Source organism: Labeo rohita, chromosome 7 (genome assembly GCF_022985175.1).
Source record: "Labeo rohita strain BAU-BD-2019 chromosome 7, IGBB_LRoh.1.0, whole genome shotgun sequence".
In the NCBI taxonomy this organism is placed as follows: Eukaryota; Metazoa; Chordata; class Actinopteri; order Cypriniformes; family Cyprinidae; genus Labeo; species Labeo rohita.
Genome location: NC_066875.1, coordinates 32,428,813 through 32,450,885, shown reverse-complemented (window position 1 = coordinate 32,450,885; position 22,073 = coordinate 32,428,813). Strand labels below are relative to the sequence as shown.

General features: G+C 37.8%; 1 protein-coding gene across 1 annotated transcript in view; it reads left to right on the top strand.

The window, feature by feature from the left end:
• tln2a (talin 2a) overlaps positions 1-20,954 on the top strand; it is a 59,673-nt gene extending 38,719 nt beyond the window's left edge. The window contains 39 exon segments of the mRNA XM_051115641.1: positions 797-963; positions 1,890-1,994; positions 1,996-2,019; positions 2,166-2,279; positions 2,377-2,490; positions 2,605-2,739; positions 3,536-3,664; positions 3,786-3,888; positions 4,283-4,491; positions 4,673-4,792; positions 5,060-5,257; positions 5,340-5,479; positions 5,566-5,659; positions 5,749-5,838; positions 6,208-6,330; positions 6,446-6,589; positions 6,702-6,863; positions 6,954-7,094; positions 7,179-7,360; positions 7,468-7,600; positions 9,008-9,109; positions 9,191-9,361; positions 9,444-9,590; positions 10,544-10,645; positions 10,763-10,882; positions 10,970-11,116; positions 11,232-11,401; positions 12,050-12,233; positions 12,356-12,481; positions 14,112-14,228; positions 14,413-14,598; positions 14,714-14,821; positions 14,917-15,022; positions 15,398-15,522; positions 17,697-17,822; positions 17,947-18,009; positions 19,001-19,183; positions 19,338-19,463; positions 19,598-20,954. Of these exon segments, the coding sequence (XP_050971598.1) occupies positions 797-963; positions 1,890-1,994; positions 1,996-2,019; positions 2,166-2,279; positions 2,377-2,490; positions 2,605-2,739; positions 3,536-3,664; positions 3,786-3,888; positions 4,283-4,491; positions 4,673-4,792; positions 5,060-5,257; positions 5,340-5,479; positions 5,566-5,659; positions 5,749-5,838; positions 6,208-6,330; positions 6,446-6,589; positions 6,702-6,863; positions 6,954-7,094; positions 7,179-7,360; positions 7,468-7,600; positions 9,008-9,109; positions 9,191-9,361; positions 9,444-9,590; positions 10,544-10,645; positions 10,763-10,882; positions 10,970-11,116; positions 11,232-11,401; positions 12,050-12,233; positions 12,356-12,481; positions 14,112-14,228; positions 14,413-14,598; positions 14,714-14,821; positions 14,917-15,022; positions 15,398-15,522; positions 17,697-17,822; positions 17,947-18,009; positions 19,001-19,183; positions 19,338-19,463; positions 19,598-19,726 (5,165 nt within the window). The 3' untranslated portion in view covers positions 19,727-20,954.
• The last annotated feature ends 1,119 nt before the right edge of the window (positions 20,955-22,073 follow it).

The following is a 22,073-nucleotide window of genomic DNA, read 5'->3' as shown; positions in this document are numbered from 1 at the left end:
TATCAGAAGGTTTAAAACGCGTGATTTCAGCACGATAGACATCAAAACCAAACAGGTGTTTTTTAGCAGAGTATCTGAGCTACGAGGTGTAAAGGCACAGCTCTATTCTGGAAAAGGGGGCAGGGAGCAGCAGCTCATTTGCATTTAAAGAGACAACAAACGGTTATGTCTGTGAAGGTAAACTGCTGGGGAAAAAATTGCATGTTTATGTTAGATCTGTGTGGCATCAGCATAATAAATACAGTCCGTAAATGAATAAATCCACTGCTCTCTTGGCTGCGACTCTAAATAGTGTTCTGTGCTCGTCTGTGCAGCCAGCGACAGAACAGTTAGCATGCTGTCCTTGAAACTTTACCATGTTGTTAGAACTGGTACACCGTTGTCGCTTGCAAAAACAAAATGACAGCAGCATTGGTGGAAATGTGCAGATTAAAGGGCCTTAATATTATAATAAGATGCCCTTACTATGTCACCGGGGGGAACAAAATCTGACATGCTCGTTTTTTCACATGCTTTCAGAAAAAGGGTTACCAAAACAAAGGGTCTGCGTTGTTCTTTTTTATGTTTTCTTGCTTGGTAGATGCACTCGGAACCCGATTATAGCACTTAAACATGAAAATAATCTGATTTTAATTTTTTTTTTTTTTTTTTTTTTTTTTAATGAAAGAACAGCAATTATGTAAAACAAGTCTTTTTGTAGCATTATAAATGTTGAATCCTTGCTGAAGTTCGTTAGTTTATTTGCTTAGCTCCTCTATGTTGTGTAATAGGAGAAATTTAATGTTTCCTTCTATAGGTGAGATGGTACGGCAGGCCCGTGTTCTTGCCCAAGCGACCTCTGACCTGGTGAATGCCATGAGATCAGATGCTGAGGTGGAGGTGGATGTGAACAACTCCAAAAAACTTCTTGCAGCTGCCAAACTGCTTGCAGATGCCACTGCTCGAATGGTTGAGGCTGCAAAGGTGGGTTAGCAAACCTTGGCTCATATTAAAAACATTAGTTCAATGATTCTATGTCAAAATGATAGTTCAGCAAAAAATTACAATTTTATTACTATTTACTCACCCTCATGTCATTCCAAACCTGTAAGACCTGGAACACAAATTATTTTCGTTTTTGGGTTGAACTGTCCTTTTAAATCTCCATTAGTTCTCCATCTTTTTGGCTGTTTTCTGCCGTAATTATAACAGAAATGCTTTTATTGGCAGAAACTGGTGTTATTTATATGACATCATATAACAATATTTAATTTTTGTGACTCCAGATGTTTCAAGAAGTTTATTTATTCAAGAAAAGCAATCGTTATTTGAGGAAAAAAAAAAAACAGATGAATGTTAGATTAATATTCACTATTGTTCAAAAGTTTGAGGTCAATATAATCTTTTTTTGTTTTCTTTTGGATTTTTTTTTTTCCTAGAAAGATGCTTTAAACTGATTAAAAGTTACAGTGAAGACTTTCACATTGTTACAAAAAACAAACAAAAAAAATTGAAAAATCAAATAAATGCAGTTCTTTCTACTTTCTATATATATATATATAAGAATTCTTATGCCTACTGTTCTGTGCTCAGCCTGTTTCAAACTGAAATATTTGTAAGACGACATATGGCCCGTAGAAGTTTACTGAGGCCCCCTAGTGGGCCCAACCCTGACCCCTTGGTGAGAACCACTGTTCAATTACTTGTGATACATTAAGCATAGCTGTCAAAAAAAAACTTACAAATGCTTGAGTATTTAATATGTTGAAGACTTTTTTTTTGCACTTATCAAGCATTTCCCACAAAGTTATTTTAAGCTGCTTTGCTTTAGGGTCTCACTATTTAATAAATCTGGAATCTGTTAGACGGGCTATAGACTTGTTACACATCTGTGTGTGTGTGTGTTTTAGGGAGCTGCTGCTTACCCTGAGAATGAAGATCAGCAGCAGAAGCTGCGGGAGGCTGCCGAGGGGCTTCGTGTGGCCACCAACGCGGCTGCACAGAACGCCATCAAGAAAAAAACTCATAACAAGACTGGAGGTCAGTGACTAGCTTATGATTTTGATTATGAGAAGAATAATTTAATTTAGACAGGATTACATGTGATCTATACAAGGCAATATTTTTTTCCTGCTCTCCAACTTTGAATAAATCACTACATTGAATGTCTGCTTTATATTTTCAAGAATGCTGCTAAACAAGCTGCTGCCGCTGCAACTCAAACCATTGCGGCATCCCAAAATGCAGCAGCCTCTAACAAGAACACGGCTGCCCACCAGCAACTCGTTCAAAGCTGCAGGGTTTGTATTTGTTTGTTTGTGAATTTCTAGAGTGTTAGTAATGATAGTCCTCCTAATGTGTTTATATTGGTGTATTCTCTGTGTTCACATGTGTTAGGCTGTAGCTGATCATATTCCTCAGCTGGTGCAGGGAGTGAGGGGCAGTCAAGGTCAGCCAGAGGATGGTAGTGCCCAACTTGCCCTCATCATTGCCAGTCAGAACTTCCTTCAGGTAACCATCAATCCTTTTACTGATTCTAATCACACGTCGCTCATCTGATAACATAACTCTTCTTTAAAAGTGCTCTTTTAGCACTAAAACATGTAAAACATGTTTGTTTTCCAGCCTGGAAGTAAAATGGTGTCTTCAGCGAAGTCCTCTGTGCCAACTGTGACCGATCAGGCGGCAGCCATGCAGCTTGGGCAGTGTGCAAAGAACCTGGCCACCTGTCTGGCTGAACTCCGCACTGCTGCACAGACGGTACCGAATCTGTCTTCTCACATGTATTTAATGAGTAAAAGGAAAGGTTGTTTTTTTAAGTACCAAAAATCTAAATTCTGTCATTTATTCATCCTAATGGTGTTCCAAAACGTATGACTTTCTTCTGAGTATCAAAGTTTCACGCTTAAGTTCAAAGAGACTGAGACGACACAAAGCGCATCCTGTTTGGTTTTATTATTTTACAAAAGCGCCATGTTTTGTTGTTATTGTGACTGCACACAAATAAACGTAGAGTCCTTACAGATTCGAAAGATACATTACTTTTATCTGTATGACCAAAAATTTGTATTTTAAGAGCAAATTTTGACTGTACCAGCACCTCCACCTGTCATGCAGGGAGCACACTACTATTCAGCTTCCACACACTTAAACATTGCAAATTTTTCCTGGTTAACATTACACTGAGCGGCCATGAAAAGTTGCTACTACATCTTTCAGATGAAAAGCCATATTTAAGGTTGATGAATGATAGGTGAGCATTTGAATGTCCTGCCCGATGTACTATATTACCACATAGACCAGCCGTTAATGATCTGTCCGTCATAGACTGCGTGACTTTGGCACTTCCCATGGAATTTTTTTCTGCGACTAATAAAATTTTGGTTGACCAAGCCTCTTCTCGTTGACTATTAGGGGCAGCCCTATTAGGAACCGAAATTATTTGGTTACCAACATTCTTCAAAATGTCTTGTTTTCTGTTATGTAGCAGGAATACAGTTTTGGATAGACACAAGGGTGAGTAAATGCTAACAAAATCCTGTCATGTGATATCTAGGCTCATGAGGCATGCGGCCCCATGGAGATCGACTCTGCCCTTATAGCTGTGCAGACGCTTAAGAATGAACTCCAGGATGCAAAAATGGCAGCTTCCGAGGGACAGCTGAAACCTTTACCTGGGGAATCGGTAAGTTGAGACCCATTTAATATCAATGATACTATGATTATGTACTTAAATAGACATATAAACAAAAATATTGACTGTGTAAATTATGCATTATTTTTTTGGTAAAATTTGTGTGGTTTAGTTGGAAAAATGCACTCAAGATCTGGGTGGCACATCTAAGGCTGTTGGTTCCTCAATGGCGCAACTGCTTACCTGTGCAGCACAGGGAAATGAGCATTACACAGGTAATACGCCCACCTCCATATGCAACACGTTATAGCCTTGAAGCTCTGTTGTTTTATGTAAAGCTAATTATAATTACTAATGACTTTCTAACGTTCTGTCAAGGGTCTACAGATGGTTTTTTTGGCTCACTTTGGCACATTTACGGGCATGTTTATTAATGTACATTGCCCCTGTAAACAAATAAACTAAACTAAACCCTAGCCCTAAATGTTAACTTTTTTTTTAATATTAAAAATAAATCAATACATCTTTCATTTAATTTATATTTGAGGATGTTTCTAGGGAGGTTTTGTCAAATCAAGTTAGCTAAGTAGCTAAGAAAACACAAACAAACATATATTCTGGTTCCCACACATATTTAATCCCAAACACGTGAATTGTATGTGTTTGCAGGTGTAGCTGCCAGTGAAACTGCCCAGGCTCTAAAGACATTAGCACAGGCTGCGAGAGGTGTTGCTGCCACCACATCAGACCCTGCTGGAGCTGTGGCCATGTTGGATTCTGCTCGTGAGGTTATGGAAGGGTCGGTTAAATTAATTTCTGAAGCCAAGGAGGCGCTGGTTGCTCCTGGTGATGCAGAGATACAACAGAGGCTAGCACAGGTGAGGGGGGGGATTTTTTTTTTTAACAGATGGTATTCACAGCATTGACTTAGAAATTAGGAAATGCACACATATAGTAATACCACAATACTGAATTTCAAAAATAAACTACTTTTGATCAATTTAATGCATCCTTGCTAAAAGAAGTATTCATTTTGATATGCATGTCTCTGTGTGTTAGGTTGCAAAGGCTGTGTCCCACTCACTGAATGCATGTGTGAACTGTCTGCCTGGACAAAAGGATGTTGATATGGCTCTGAAAAGCATCGGAGAGGCCAGCAAAAAACTACTTGTAGAGACGGTGAGCTATAAACAATAACTTTTTTTTTTGGTCACCACCCAATGTGCTAAATGCTAATGCTAATCAATAAACAATCTTGAAACTTGAAAATTTGTTCTGTCAGGGCTGCCCTTGACTAAAGATTTTTCTGGTCGAGTAGTAGTCGGAACGGTTAGTCGACTATTAGGGGGCAACCCTAATATAGTTTATGCAGTTATTTAATGTACACAGTCCTAGTGTGTGTCTGGTCGCTGAGTGTTTTGTTACTTTATTTTTATTTTGCTGCAGCTCCCTCCCTGCAGTAAGACCTTTCAGGAGGCTCAGAGTGACCTGAACCAGACTGCAGCTGATCTGAACCAGTCTGCAGGTGATGTGGTCCATGCCTCTAGAGGGACCACTACCCAGCTTGCAGATGCTTCTGGAAAGTTCAGTGAGGATTTTGATGAGTTTCTGGATGCTGGCATTGAGATGGCTGGCCACACGCAGGTACGATGTATAGAGCAGGACAGAACATGAGCGAATAAGCCTTCATTTTTCTGAAATAATAAGCAGTGTTTTGTTGTTTTAGAGTAAGGATGATCAAATGCAAGTGATTGGGAATTTGAAGAACATCTCAATGGCCTCCAGTAAGCTGCTGCTGGCTGCCAAGTCTTTATCTGTGGACCCTGCAGCAGGCAATGCAAAGAACCTGCTCGCTGCTGCTGCCAGGTACTTCAAACTGTGTTTATTCATGCATGTTTTTATATGGTGTTGTTTCTGTATGTTTACCTTCACTCTCCTGTGTGTTTATTCAGAACGGTGACTGACAGCATCAATCAGCTGATTACGCTGTGTACCCAGAATGCCCCAGGACAGAGGGAATGTGACAATGCTCTTAGAGAGCTTGAGGTATTATATACAAACAAACAATGCACAAATTATTAAGTAATTTTTTTAATATAAAAAATGGCATATGGTCTTTTTTTTGGGGGTTATAGGCTGTTAGGGGACTGCTAGATAACCCGAATGAGCCAGTCAATGATCTCTCCTACTTCGACTGCATTGAAAGTGTCATGGAGAACTCTAAGGTAACAGAAACATAAGTATTAATTACGTTTGGGGGTTTTACTTGGAATGCTATCAGGATTTTTATTGAAAATATTTATTTAGTAATGTTACACGCAAAGTAACATTTTACATGTTATTTTGCTTGTTTTTTTCTCAAAAACATTCAAAAGTCTTACAGACCCCAGACTTTTGAATGATAGTGTATTTTATTATAAAAATGCATAATGCAGATAGCAGTACAAGCATTTCAATGTGACTCTCACATACTAAATGGCCAAAACTGCTGTTAAGATGCTGAACTGCAATATACGTTCAGCCTGTTGATACAGTTAAATGTTAAAGCATATAATTAGATGATAAATGATCTGTAATCCACCTCTGATATATAGATACTCGGTGAGTCTATGGCCGGGATCTCTCATAACTGCAAGACAGGAGATGTTCCAGCATTTGGTGACTGTGTAGGTGGAGCCTCTAAAGCTCTGTGTGGACTAACCGAAGCAGCTGGACAAGTAAGAAACTACCCGCTCTGCCCTTTCTTGTCATAATTTGTTCACAACCATTATACTTTTTACCTCTGAAAACTGTGTATTTACCACTCATACTTGTTTTTTGATGCATCTCTAGGCCTCTTACCTAGTGGGTGTGTCTGACCCCAACAGCCAAGCTGGACATCCAGGCTTAGTGGATCCTATCCAGTTCGCTCGTGCTAATCAGGCAATCCAGATGGCTTGCCAAAATCTTGTTGACCCAGATAGTAGTCCTTCACAGGTAGCGTCAGACATTAAGCATGTAGTATTTGGACCTAAGCCCAAAACTTGTCTTTCTGCAACAGCTTCATCTGCAATTTGAAGGCTAAAATGTAAATATATCCACGTTGCAGGTACTCTCAGCCGCCACCATTGTTGCTAAGCACACCTCAGCGCTGTGTAATGCTTGCCGACTGGCCTCTTCTAAGACCGCCAACCCTGTGGCTAAAAGACACTTTGTGCAGTCAGCCAAAGAAGTGGCCAACAGCACAGCCAACCTGGTCAAAACAATCAAGGTTAACCACTTCCCATAAATATAAATGAATCCAACTTTTATCCATTCTAGTCATATCAAATTTACTAACATTTATATTTTCTCTCCACAGGCTTTGGATGGAGATTTCTCTGAGGAAAACCGTGAAAAATGTCGTGTTGCCACAGCACCGCTCATTGAAGCTGTTGATAATCTGACCACGTTCGCTTCCAATCCAGAGTTTGCTAGTGTTCCTGCGCAAATAAGTAGAGAGGTATGACGTTCTTCTTCAGTGAAATGTTATTCATGGTTATGACTTTCTTGTTGTTAATGTTATATTTTTATACTCGCAATTTAGGGTTCTGCTGCACAGGAGCCAATTATTCAATCAGCACGATCCATGCTTGATAGCTCCACCCATCTTTTGAAGACAGCTAGGTCATTGGTTATGAATCCTAAAGATCCACCCACATGGTCATTACTGGCAAGCCATTCACGCATCGTGTCGGATTCCATCAAGAGCCTCATCACTGCTATCAGGTAATACATACTCACAATTTTGTAGTTTATATGAGACCTGTAGAATAGAAATGAGCTACTTGGAATGTTTTTAAAAATAACTAATGTTTATATGATTGAAATTACAGGGATAAAGCCCCTGGCCAGAAGGAATGTGACTCTGCCATTGATAATATCAATAAATGCATCCGAGATATTGAACAAGCCTCTCTTGCAGCTGTCAGCCAAAATCTTCCTCGTAGAGACGAAGTTTCATCTGAGGTAAATGTGTGTTTAGACAGTAGCTAGTGGGCTCATTTTTCCCTTTTATATTTTCTTTAATATTTTTTTCTGAAAAATCTCCAAATTAATGAAGAAACAACATAAAGATGGCATATTTAGGGTCCTATGATTTCCATGATACGGGAAAATGTGGATGGAATCGCGGAATAAAAATGGAATTTACTGTAGAACATAGAATTTCATGGAATTTCACAAATTTTGGATGTATAAATCAAAAGTAGGCCAGTTCATTTAAATCAAAATGCGACATGGAGTAGTGTTTTTTGAATATTAAGCTGCAAAAATATGAATCCTGCATGTTCTGTGTGAATTAATGGTGTAGATGTGCAGTTTCGTTTACTACACAAAGATTAAAGCGTGCGTGATGCTCACTGTGTTTTCAGCCTCTGCCATCTCAATACGAACACATTAAATGAACACAAACATAATCTTTACAGCTTATTGAGAGTCACTTCATGAGTGTTTTACCATTTCTTTTGAGGGAAACTACCGCCAAGTTGTATACAAACAGAAACTTAAAGGTCTTCACAGCAACCTGTCAAAATAAAAGTTCGGTTTAACTTAAAGTTGTGACAAGTATACTACTTAATTTGATGATAGTACTATTAAAAATAATAAAACTATTATTAAAACATTTTTCTTTAAGAAATATTTACCAGAGAAAAATATTTACGAGAATGTATTTACTAGAAAAATGTTAAACCTTTAATAAATTGCTATTAAATTGTTAAAGTTTCATGATTTCAATTAATTAGACGTGCTTTTGAGTAATATTTTTCAATTTTAATGAATTATTTAAAAAATAAAATAATACAAATAATGGAATACAGAAAAAAATGAATTTGGAAAAAAAAAAAACTACATTTGAGGGGGAAAAAAATGGATTTCATTGGCCCTACATATTTCAAATTTTCTTTTAATGGCATCTTTCTACTATGCACCATGATTGAAGGCAAGCATTACTGATACTGATGACTCCATTACATGGGTTTTTTTCCAATAACAGATGATAAAATTAGTAATTATAGCCATTTAACATTACGGTTACATTAAAAGCCATCATTTTTATCACTTAATAGGCAGAACGTTAAAAACGTATAACTTTTAATTTAAGTGAACTTTATACAATCTTCACATAAATGTTACGTTTAGCTGTGGCTTCAATATACTGTGCTGTAATTAGTGTATATAGTAATAAAGTGATGTTTCTGTCTCTGTCAATATCAGCTCTCTCTGCTTGAATGAAAGTTGTTGGATCATTTTTCGCACTCTATGTTCATTTTGCACATTGGTTTTCCCAATAAATAAGTAAACTGCCAGCTTTATGTGAGGATTGAGAAATGGGTTTTCTAACTAGGAGTCTTTAACCATTGTTGTATGGATCAGGCTTTGCAGGAGCAGTTAACGTCATCTGTTCAAGAGGTGGGTCACCTGATTGAGCAGATTTCCACAGCAGCGAAAGGAGAAGCAGCACAGTTGGGGCATAAGGTTATTAAAATTAATTGTCATGCAGTTTTGATCTCTTATGGGACGCATCAGTATTGACTCAAACCTACTTCTGTCCCTCAGGTCTCTCAGTTGGTCAGTTACTTCACTCCTCTGGTCTCTGCCTCTATGGGCATGGCTTCCAAAATCTTGGATCATCAGCAGCAGATGAACCTTTTGGATCAGACCAAGACTCTCGCTGAGTCTGCCCTGCAAATGCTGTATGCTGCCAAAGAAGGTGGTGGAAACCCAAAGGTACTTCTCATTAATTTCAAATATGTGTTTTCTCCATAAATATAAGTTCTTTCAACAGCTTAATTAACTCATTTGTCTTCAGGCAGCACATACCCATGATGCCATAGCAGAAGCTGCACAGTTAATGAGGGAAGCTGTTGATGACCTCTTGCTGACCTTGAATGAAGCTGCTAGTGAGGTTGGCATGGTCGGTGGCATGGTGGATTCGATTGCTGATGCCATGGGCAAGGTAATAACCCAACTACTTTTGCATTGTAAACTGCATTCAAGAAGTAGTTCACTTCCAGAATGAAAGTTTCCTGATAATTTACTCATCCCTGTGTCTTCCAAGATGTTCATGTCTTTCTTTCTTCAGTTGAAAAGAAATTAAGGTTTTCAGGAAAACATTCCAGGATTTTTCTCCATATAGTGGACTTCAATGGTGGCCAACAGGTTGAAGGTCCAAACTGCAGTTTCAGTACAACTTTAAAGGGCACTACACAATCCCAGCCGAGGAATAAGGGTCTTATCTACGATCGGTAATTATCTTAAAAAAAAAAAAAAAAAAAAAAAAAAAATGCAAAGAAGGTCAAACACCCTGTACAAAAAGGGGTAAAACATCGACGACAGACAATTATGAAGTTGGAGGAGAAAATGAGATGGAGTTTTTTCACCCTACCCTACCTTTTTAAATCGAAGTACAGAGAGGAAAACTAACTGACCTTTTCAACGTGATTACGCAATGTGTGAAAACATGCATGTACTTTGCAGAGCTAATGCAAGATGACCATTTGTGGTTAAAATGTATGTACATTTTTATTTTTTTAAAAAATGGCTTATGTCTCAGTACATAAGATGCTTATTCCTCGATTGGGGTCGTGTAGAGCCTTTTGAAGCTGCATTGAAACTGCAATTTCAACCCATTGGCCACCATTGAAGTCCACTATATGGAGAAAAATCCTGGAATATTTCCTCAAAAACCTTAATTTCTTTTCAAATGAAGAAAGACAGACAAGAACATCTTGGATGACATGAGCGTGAATAAATTGTAAGTAAAAATGTTATTCTGGAGTGAACTGATCTTAATGTAGAATTTAATGTAGTTTTTAATTGCGTTAAATTGAAATTAAATGGAAACCTTTTAAGTGTTTTTAATGATTTAATGCAGTCATGCAATGTTTTAACTGTCTTGTCACCCTGTAGTTAGGTGAAGGCACCCCACCAGAACCAGAAGGTTCATTTGTGGAATATCAGACTACCATGGTGAGGTACTCCAAAGCTATTGCTGTCAGTGCACAGGAGATGGTAAGCAATCATAATTTTTTACATTTAATGCGTTTCATATACAGTAATACTATCACAATGATTTATTCATGGACTTTGATGTCGAATTTCATTGTATCCCTTCATTCTCTCCCTCAGATCACTAAATCAGTGAGTGCTCCGGAAGATCTGGGCAGTTTGGCCTCTCAGGTCACTGCAGACTACAGTCAGCTTGCAGTTCAGGGACGTATGGCTGCCGCTACTGCTGAACCAGAGGAGGTAAATGACATGCAGTCACCCTCTGTGTTTCTCTCTCAAACACACACACACATAAATGCTGACTCTTGTGTTTGTTGGTGATTGTAGATCGGGTTCCAGATAAAGACACGAGTGCAGGAACTGGGGCATGGCTGTATTGTGCTTGTTCAGAAAGCTGGAGCATTGCAGATCAGTCCATCTGACTCGTTCACGAAGAGAGAACTTATTGAGTGTGCACGAGCCGTCACTGAGAAGGTGCTGAATCGCACAACACACAAAACCAAATGACATGCATTACACTGTGTTCTCTGTTTAAATTTTAATTTCTCCATATAGTAGCATTGATTTCTAATGTGAGTGTTTTCTGTAGGTGTCTATGGTGCTTTCAGCATTGCAAGCTGGTAATAAAGGCACTCAAGCCTGTATTACTGCAGCCAGTGCTGTATCAGGAATCATTGCTGACCTGGACACCACCATCATGTTTGCTTCTGCTGGCACACTAAATGCTGAAAATGATTCAGACTCCTTCGCTGATCACAGGTATTGCACCCTGGACCATAAAACCAGTCATAAGGGTCAATTTTTAAAAAAATGTGTTTTACACATCATTTGAAAGCTGAATAAATTAGCTTTCCATTGGTGGTTTGTTAGGATAGGACAAAATTTGTCTGAGATGCAGCTATTTGAAAATCTGCAAAACATCTAAATAATGAGAAAAATGCAAAAATTGTCCAAATGAAGTTCTTAGCAATGCATATTACTAATCGAAAATTTACTTTTGATATATTTATGGTAGAAAATTTACAAAATTTCTTCAAGGAACATGATCTTTACTTAATATCCTAATGATTTTTGACATAAAAGAAAAATCGATTATTTTGACCTGTACAGTGTATTTTTGGCTATTGCTACAGATATACCCGTGCTACTTCAAGTTATTGTATTACGTGAGAGAGAAAAGATGGACGCATGATACTAAAGAATAAAATGGCATAGGCGATTGATTTAATGGAGAAAAGTCAATTAGCAGTCAAAAATGTCTGACCCCAAAATTCCCCAGTTGACCAGTCCCAGTCCCAGTCCCGGTCACATACTCAAGAATAATAACAATAAATGTGCATAAGCATTCATATGTATGTGTGCATTATAATAAAGCATAGCGCTTCAAATCTCTCGCTCTGTTTTTAGAGAGAATATTCTCAAGACCGCCAAAGCGCTGGTGGAGGACACTAAGAACCTTGTTTCAGGTGCAGCATCAAGTCAAGAGAAGCTGGCCCAGGCCGCCCAGTCCTCTGCCAAGACCATCACACAGCTTACTGATGTGGTGAAATTGGGAGCGGCCAGCATTGGCCCGGACGACCCAGAAACACAGGTGAGAGACATGGAGAAAGTGATGAGGAAAGATGAGAAGTCAAACACAGAGATTAACCAGCAGCCGCTCATTAGTCATCATTCTGGAATGTGCATATGTTATTGTCATTCATCTCCTCGTAGGTGGTGCTGATCAATGCAGTGAAGGATGTCGCTAAAGCTTTAGCTGAGCTCATTAGTGCCACCAAGTGTGCAGCAGGAAAAGCAGCAGATGACCCCTCAATGTTCCAGCTCAAGAGTGCGGCCAAGGTACGTCTGTCAAAAACACTTCTGCGTAACAAATATTATTCTCCCTTTTCCAAATTTTCCTTCATACCTCATGAGCAGAAGAACTTGGTAAGAAACACTCCATCTAAACAATTAGCTGTTATATATTTGTCTCTGAAACTGTAATCTCCCAGTTGTCCTTCAGAAATCTGGCTGCACGGATGGAAATGTCTCCAAACTCAGATATGAGTAAAAGTGTTCTGGTGAGAAGCTCATTCCAGTGTGTGCCATTAATCAGATTAATTATTAATGAGAAAATGAATGTTTTCTTCTCCATCAGCTACTATAATTCCCATTGCACACTTAGTCACAAATATTGTGCAATAAAATGAACTACATGCTCGATTAATGGAATAGTCCTGCATGAGTTTGGAGTCATTTATTTTTAGTATTCAAAGAAATGGTGGTTTTACCAATTTAACATTAGATCAGTGTTATTTAATGCTGTTTATGTACTGTTATAGATGTGTATTGATATTTAGGCTTTTATTTTTGTTTTGCTGTTTTCATGTTAATTAGTTTGTTATAGTAATTTTGTTCACACACACACACACACACACACACATGTTTGTTTTTGTGAATTGTGGGGACTTTCCATAGACTTCTATAGATTTTGTACTGACCAAACGATATTGTCTATCCCCTAACCCAACCCTAACCCTAAACCTAGCCCTCACAGAAAACATGTTTGCATCGTTACACTTTCAGATAAACATCATTTACTATTTTTAATCATTTTTTAACATTGTGGGGACCGCAGGCCGGTCCCCACAATGTCAAAAATTTCAGGTTTTACTATCATTGTGGGGACATTTGGTCCCCACTATGTAGCAAAAACAAGTACACACACACACACACACACACACACACAAATGTGACCCTGGACCACAAAACCAGTCTTAAGTAGCACGGGTATATTTGTAGCAATAGCCAACAATACACTGTAAGGGTCAAAATTATTGATTTTTCTTTTATGCCAAAAATCATTAGGATGTTAAGTAAAGATCATGTTCCATGGAGATATTTTGTACATTTTCTACCTTTAAATGTTTCAAAAATGAATTTTTAATAGTAATATGCATTGCTAAGATCTTTATTTGGACAACTTTAAAGGCGATTTTCTCAATATTTAGATTTTTTTTTTTTTTTGCACCCTCAGATTCCAAATTTTCAAATAGTTGTATCTCAGCCAAATATTGTCCTATCCTAACATCAATGGAAAGCTTATTTAGTCAGCTTTCAGAAGATGTATAAATCTCAATTTCAAAAAATTGACCCTTATGACTGTTTTGTGGTCCTGGGTCATATATATAGTTTTATTTTATTTTTTTATTTTTTGTTTTAATAATTAAGGTGCCAAGGAATCATTTCTAATTTTCATTTAATTTTTCCATTTAATATAACATTGTTATATTAATAATAATAAAAACAATGTCTTTAAAAATTTAAAAGATGGGAGAAAACAAGTTGTGTATACAATGCTGGTTTTCAAAGATTTAATGAATTTTGCCATCAGATGTTCTTCTGTAAAATTTCAATTAATAATGTTCACAGAGGAAGTGGTGTTCCCAGATGAGAAATATAAATGTATGCCTTATGTGTTTGTGTTCAGGTTATGGTAACTAATGTAACATCCTTACTGAAAACGGTGAAGGCAGTGGAGGACGAGGCTTCAAGAGGAACCAGAGCTCTGGAAGCCACTATCGAGTGCATCAAACAGGAACTCACAGTAAGTTGAGCACACAAGAATGTAAGAGTGTAAGCACATAATATATATTTTTTTTTTATTTTGTTAATCATCAGTTCTTTAAACTGACCTTAATTTTAGTGGAAATCCTGTTCAGATATAGATAAATGTGTTAAAGCTGTGCAACATTTAAAATTAAACATTTAAACAATTGTGTCATCATCAGGTGTTCCAATCTAAAGAAGCCCCCCAGAAATCAACCACTCCTGAAGAATTCATTCGCATGACGAAGGGCATCACCACAGCAACCGCCAAAGCAGTTGCAGCAGGAAATTCTGCCAGACAGGAAGATGTCATCTCCACAGCGAACCTCAGCCGCAAGGTCATAGCCGATATGCTGTCCACATGCAAGGTGTGTGTGTGTGTATACACTTGTTTTTCTGCTTGTGCCTTCTATGCTTTATCATAGATGGATTAGCAAATGTGTTTTTGGTGTGTGTAATGGACTCTTAATATCTCCCCCTCAGCAAGCGGCATATCATGAGGAAGTGAGTGCGGAGGTCAGGAGCAGAGCTCTGTTATACGGCACAGAATGTACCAATGGATATATAGACCTTCTAGAACATGTCCTACAGGTACATATTCAGTCACATACACACATGCTTTTGATGGTCCTTTTATACGGGATTGGTCTTAACCAGAACTCTATATGTGCATGTGTTTATTTCAGGTCCTACAAAAGCCAACAGGTGAGCAAAAACAGAAATTGGTGATGTTCTCTAAAAAGGTTGCCGCAGCCGTCACTGAACTGATTCAAACAGCAGAGGCCATGAAAGGTAAGGGATATTTCATAACATGCCTTCACTAAGACAAAAACATGCTCTCTCCATGTGATTTGGAGATTTACTGTGCTGAGTAAAGTTTCCTGTCTTTCCTGTCTCGCTCAAGATGAGGGTGAGTATTGTAAGGTGTCAGTACAAAATTCATCTTTGTAATCTTCATTCAGAACATTTTCTTATTAACCACATTTGTCTTGTTTATTTGTTTTGTGGTTCAGCACTTTGACAAAATTAATTATTCTCTGGCTTGATTTGTTTTAAAAAAAACACCATCCATTTCATTTCAGACACGTTCAGTTATTGCAGCATGCCGCCCATGTTTTGATTCCTGGCTTGCCAAACAGCAGTTAAGTGTGTGTATTGTGTGTTTAGGCACTGAGTGGGTCGACCCTGAGGATCCTACTGTGATCGCCGAAACTGAGTTATTGGGAGCTGCGGCCTCAATCGAAGCAGCAGCCAAGAAACTTGAGCAGCTCAAACCAAGAGCCAAACCAAGGGTAATGTCATGCTTAATACACTCTTTAAAAGACTACACTAAATTGATCTACTAGAAGTGTATTCTGCAGTGCTCTGTGATATAATGTAAAATACATATAATGTAAAATGTATAGACTAGTGGTCAAAGGTTTAGAATAAATCTGAATTCTGAAATGTTAATGTTTTTGAAAGAAGTCTCTTATGCTCAAGCTGCATTTTAATATATAAAATTTATTCCTGTGATGCGAAAGCTGAATTTACAGCAGCCATTAATTAAGTCTTCTTGTCACTTGATATTTCAGAATTCATTCAAAATTACTTTTGATTTTAATTCATTTAAATGTAAGGAAAAGAAAACGGGTGACAATATTACCGTTATTCTGTATTTGTGATCTTCTAAATGCAGCCTTAGTGAGCATACGAGACAAGAAAAACAGAAAAAATAAAATAAAATATGGGACCAGTAGTGTGTAAATGTATATTAATATTATATATAATGATATAATGTACATTTGTATATTATAACAAACATAAAACACATCTTTGCATGTATTTATATAAAGAAGGAGTTCCAAAATGCAACAATAAATTCCTTGTGTATATGCATACTTGGCCAATATTCTGATTAAACTAGCAATGATTAGGTGTAACATGTAATAGAGGCCGAAAGGTTTGCACTAAGCAACTCTGTAAAACTGAGACATATAAGCTGAAATTGTATATATTTGTTGTATAAGACAAATACATACAGTCACTAAGATTTTACTACATTACAATTAACAAATTGAATATGATCACAAAATTTCAGCCATTAATCCTTGATAAAAATTTTGTATGTTGCCCATTTTTAACCACAGCTATATACAGTATTACACAGTGAGCCAATTTCTTATTGAAGCGATCACTGGATGGACATTTTCCACAAGTTGTTATGATTCTTTAGGGTCTTAATGCCAAGTCTATAACATACTTTGGTTAAAATTTCTCAATGGTAGTGTAAAACAACACGCATTTCAGCTTGTTCAGAGCTAGTCTCACGTAGCCGGACCTTCAGACTGACGACAGAATGTCTGGGAACTTTGGCCGCTTTGAATGGCCAAGGCCCGCCCAAGAGGCCATATGACTGACAGGTAAACTGATCAATCACGTTTCGTTTTGTCACGTCATGTTTAGAGGCCATGACACCACATGGACGAACATGATGTAAATGCCACCACAATAACAGACGTATTTAATACTTTTGAAAATCCAGTGTTAGTTGTTCCTGATAACCATTCGTTATCACAGCTGTAAACACGACAGCTTTCTTCTTTCTTGATGGGGTTTGGCGCCACGGCATTTTTGTTTCCAGACGGAACGTTAAACAACGCGACACACACGTCTCCCGAAAGTCTTGTGTGAATCTAACCAATCCGATGACGACTTTGAAACTCCTGAATTGTTTCCATTTTTGTGTGCAGTATACATCAGCCAACAGTCTGTGGGTGTGACATCTGAGGCTGAGACTAGTTCAGAGCAAGCTGTTTCGGTGCATGTTCCTTTAAATGCTAGTGAGCTCTGCTCACCCCGCCTCTCTCTTCTGTGGGGTCACCAACCATTTTCTGAGAGACTGTAAACTTTAGCCGTGGAACTTGCTAAGTAGCACATTATTAGAAAAGGTGATTTGCAAAGATTCATTAAAAAACCCTTACACTCACTTCTTCTGTAGGTGAAGCTGGATCATTAATAATTCGCGTGGACATAGATGCATTTAGGTAGATCAGGAGGTGCATTCCTTTCAAAAACTAAAATAATCCTCTGCGTCTTCAGCGGCTCAGATGTTGGGAGTAAATGACAACCGCTATGTTCATTATTACATCCAGCAACAAAACACCTCAATCGCTTAGGAGACATTCTTGTTTACACCTGCGCCAGGGTTGAAACAGTGGCCATCTGTCTGTGCTGAAGCGGCTGTGTCAATCAGTAATTGTGAGAGGGGCCTTGGTCTGTGTGACGTCACATAGCCAAGAATCAGAGAATGGTTTGATTTGACAAAGAGGTTATTTATGGGTTTTATCGCTATAGGGTGGTTGTGTACACACACTGCCAACACACATTTATGTTCAAACAACATCTAAAAGTGAATTTTGCATCCGTTGACCCCTTTAACTCTTCAAGATGTTACAACAGCGATTTTAATGTTTTCTTTTTTCAGCAAGCTGATGAGAGTTTAGACTTTGAAGAGCAGATACTCGAGGCAGCCAAATCTATCGCTGCAGCCACCAGCGCTCTTGTAAAATCGGCTTCAGCAGCTCAGAGAGAACTTGTAGCCCAGGGCAAGGTAAGAAAACAGCATAAGCTGCAAAAAAATGTTTATTAATCAGTTCATAAAATGATTATTAATACCACGTTTCTCAAGTTTATTTACTATAGAATAATAACATCCATCTTTTTCCATTCTGAAGGTGGGAGCCATCCCTGCCAATGCTGTGGATGATGGACAGTGGTCCCAAGGGCTAATATCTGCTGTAAGTCCTTAAGCATTAAAGGATTAGTTCACTTCCAGAACAAAAAAATCCTGATAATTCACTCATCGCCATCCATGGTGTTCGTTTTTCTTTCTCAGGTTGAAAAGAAATGAAGGTTTTTGAGGAAAACATTCCAGGATTTTTCTTCATATAGTGGACTTCAATGGCAATCAACAGGTTGAAAGTCCTAATTGCAGTTTCAGTGCAGTTTCAAAGGGCTCTACATGATCCCTGCCGAGAAATAAGGGTCTGATCTATTGAAGCGATCGGTCATTTTCCAAAAAAAACACAATTTATATTCTTTTTAATCACAAATGCTCATCTTGCACTAGCTCGACCTCACGCATTAATATAATCATGCACACATGATGTAGCCGGAAGTAGCGACCCAGTGTTTACAAAGCGAACGTGCAAAGAAAGTCAAACGACCTTTACAAAAAAAGGTAAAACATCGATGTCAGACAATTTTTAAGGTTGAAGGAAAAAATAGATGGAGTTTTTCACCCTACCCTAGCATTTTTCACCAGAGTACACAGACGAAGAACTAACAGTGCGTGACCTTTCCAACATGATTTCGTAATGCGTAAAAGACGCACATCACAGAGCTAGTGCCAGACGAGCACTTGTGGTTAAAAAGTAAATAAATTTTAATTTCTTTTAGAAAATGACCAGTCGTTCTGCTAGATAAGACCCTTATTCCTCAGCTGACATCTTGTAGAGACCTTTGAGGCTGTACTGAAACTCAAACTGGACCTTCAACCTACTGATCCCCATAAAAGTCCACTATATAGAGAAAAATCCTGGAATGTTTTCCTCAAAAACCTTAATTTCTTTTTGATTGAAGACAGAAAGACATGAACATTTTAGATGACATGGACATGATTAAATTATCAAGAAATGTTCATTCTGGAAGTGAACTAATCCTTTAAATGGTCACAGATGATGGATCATGTTATTCATGTATGACTTTTCTCTTTGCTCACTGTAAAAGGCACGTATGGTTGCCGCAGCCACCAGTAACCTCTGTGAGGCAGCGAACGCGTCAGTCCAAGGTCACGCCAGTGAAGAAAAGCTCATCTCTTCTGCCAAACAAGTGGCTGCTTCCACTGCACAGCTGCTGGTGGCGTGCAAGGTTAAAGCTGAACAGGATTCAGAGGCAATGAGGAGACTACAGGTATATAACAATGCATAAAGACCACATTAATCCTGATATTTTAAATAGTAACTGCACTGTACATGTTCACATATAAATCTAGACTTATGTTACTGCCTTCACTGAACACATATATTTCATAGGCATATTTCTGTCTTCTCTGTGTTATCTGCAGGCTGCAGGCAATGCTGTGAAACGGGCTTCTGACAATCTAGTTCGAGCAGCCCAGAAAGCTGCTTTCAACAAGGCGGATGATGATAATGTGGTGGTTAAGACCAGGTTTGTTGGAGGAATTGCTCAGGTAAGATTTACAGGCTCAATTCTGAATTGTATAATGATGATAATTATTGTTTGTGTTTTAAGATTATACTCTCCCATATTGGCTTTATTCAGTTAATATTTCATTTGTGCTGTGCTTTCTTCTGTTTGGCCCAGATTATTGCTGCTCAAGAGGAAATGTTGAGGAAGGAGAGGGAGCTGGAAGAAGCCCGGAAGAAGCTGGCACTGATCAGACAACAGCAGTACAAGTTCCTGCCAAGTGAACTCAGAGAGGATGAGGACTAAACATGAATGCTGGCTTCCCTTTGATCAAATTCTCTACCATTTGAATATTGCCTTCAGGACACAGATGAATTTCTCTATAGTGCAGTCCATACAACACCTACTGAACTGATGAAGGGTTATTGATTCAGCTAACTGGATTGTGAATTTTTAACTATTTAAACTCTTGGACATTTCAACAACGACCGTCTTGTCTCTTTTAACCGTGAATGTGTTCATGCCTCCTCCATACCCTCATGAAGAAGCTTTGAATTTCTGGCATGAATCTGAACTTGTCAATGCATGCATGAAGATTTTAGAAGCACATTACTGTGTGCTCAGAACAGCCAGAGATCTCTTTTGGGATTGGAGTGTTATGGAAGATACAAATGAACTCTATTCAATCTCAGTCATTAGAATAAAGCATTTTAGGGTTTCAAACAAAGTCAAGAAGAAAAGAAACCTGAATGTTAGAGACTCCAATTGAATGTTTAACATTTGTACATTTATAATGGTCAGATACATTTTTTATGCTTCACTTTCATTGCTTCGAAGTATACAAATAAAAGCTATTTATATAGACAAATGTGCAAATGTGCAATGTAAAACAAACTACTCAGAATAAGAGTCTAAATGCATCATCTCCAATGAATTTTTCTTGCTGCCCATATGCTTTGTGATGCTTTTATGACTGGATGTACAGTAGTGATTGATGGTACTAACCTCAGAAGTACTGTGGAAGTTCCACCTCCAAATCCCTAAAACCCTCAAAAATTTGATGTTATACCACAGCAAAAAAAAACTGTTACAAGGATGAAATCCAAATACTGAATGTATGTTCAATTATAATAGAATCGCTCATGTTGTTGAGGGCACAAGGATGTATGTTCAAAAGGACAGGGCTTGAATGTGTTGCACTTCACTTTATGTAGAGCCAGACATGCTTTAAGAGTGACATTTCTTCTCATATTTACTGGCCACTGCAGTATTTTACAGTGCTGCTTGTAACTGCTTTCATTTTCTCTTATTATATTCTCTTTATCTGATGTTTCCAGACCATTTGACTTTGATTTTTAGCGTTATGCTATAGTGTGTCATTTTTATGTATTTTGGTCTGTTCTCAGTGCTTTATTGCTTTACCACAGCAGCTCTTCTGTCTCTGGCTTTATGTCCATTTAGTCTCAGTGCCTTAGTTTATCACTGTCAAATGAACGTATCAGTTCTCTGACTGTAGGAGACAAGATCAGGTGTTTATATTCTGGCTTGCATTCACCATCGTGTGTGTGTTGAAGCTGAGTTGCTGCTAATCTGTTACTACTTTTGTGCTCTATGATGCTCAGAGTTGGAATGGTACAAGTTGGAGTTTGGAAATTACTGCAACAAGTCATAAAGTGGCCTGTGAAACTCACTTTAAGCAGTTCCCCCTTTAGCGCTATAGATCTGCCTGGAAAGTGTCTGTGTCTGCTTCATGTTGCTGTAAATGTATATGGCTTATATACAAATGTACGACTGTATGTTAATACAGCACACTTTTGTACTGCATTTCTTGTGCATGCTCCATTACATTTAATGGCAGAGTTGCAGAATGATCAATGTTGCCAGCTCATGCATTGACTATAGAAAAGTCTAAAGTATTGAGAAAGTCTTGAAAGTGACTCCACATTTTGAGAAAACCAGTTGATTTGCTTCTTTGTGGGTGTCTTTGAACGATTGCCTGTAAGAGCATTGCAGTATACATGTAAAGCATCTGCCTATATGGAAGAACATTTTAACTTAAAATAAAGGGTTTCAAAGTATAGTTTGCTTCACATGATGTTCATATGGAATGTTTTTTTTGTACCTTTATCTGGAAGTGAACTGTCAATGAACGGTGTTGGTGAGTAACTAGTTACATGTAACGGAATTACGTAATTTAATTACAAAATAAATGTAACTGTAATTGGTTACAGTTACTGAGAAAAAATGTGTAATTAAACTACAGTTACATTTGAAAATGTTAATGATTACAAAGGGGGTTATATCTGAATTTTTTCACACCCACATACAGATTTAATTGACTTCTTTCATAAATTGCATTGACTGCTCTAAAATGAGACACCAATGTTTCAGGAGTTTAGAACACAGAATAGGACACATGCTTTATTTGATAACTGTTTTATTTCCTATTTGGGATTATGCATACACTTTATTATATATAGATATTTAGATTAATAGTTTTTTCCAAGTCATTATTAGATGCCAGTGTTTCCTGTCATAACTATGCAAACATTTGATTTCAAAACCAGTATCATAGCTATGAATCTATTTCTTGTTATGATTTAAAATCTGTATTTAACCTCAGAATGATCTCAAAGTAAATAAGAGGTGTTAA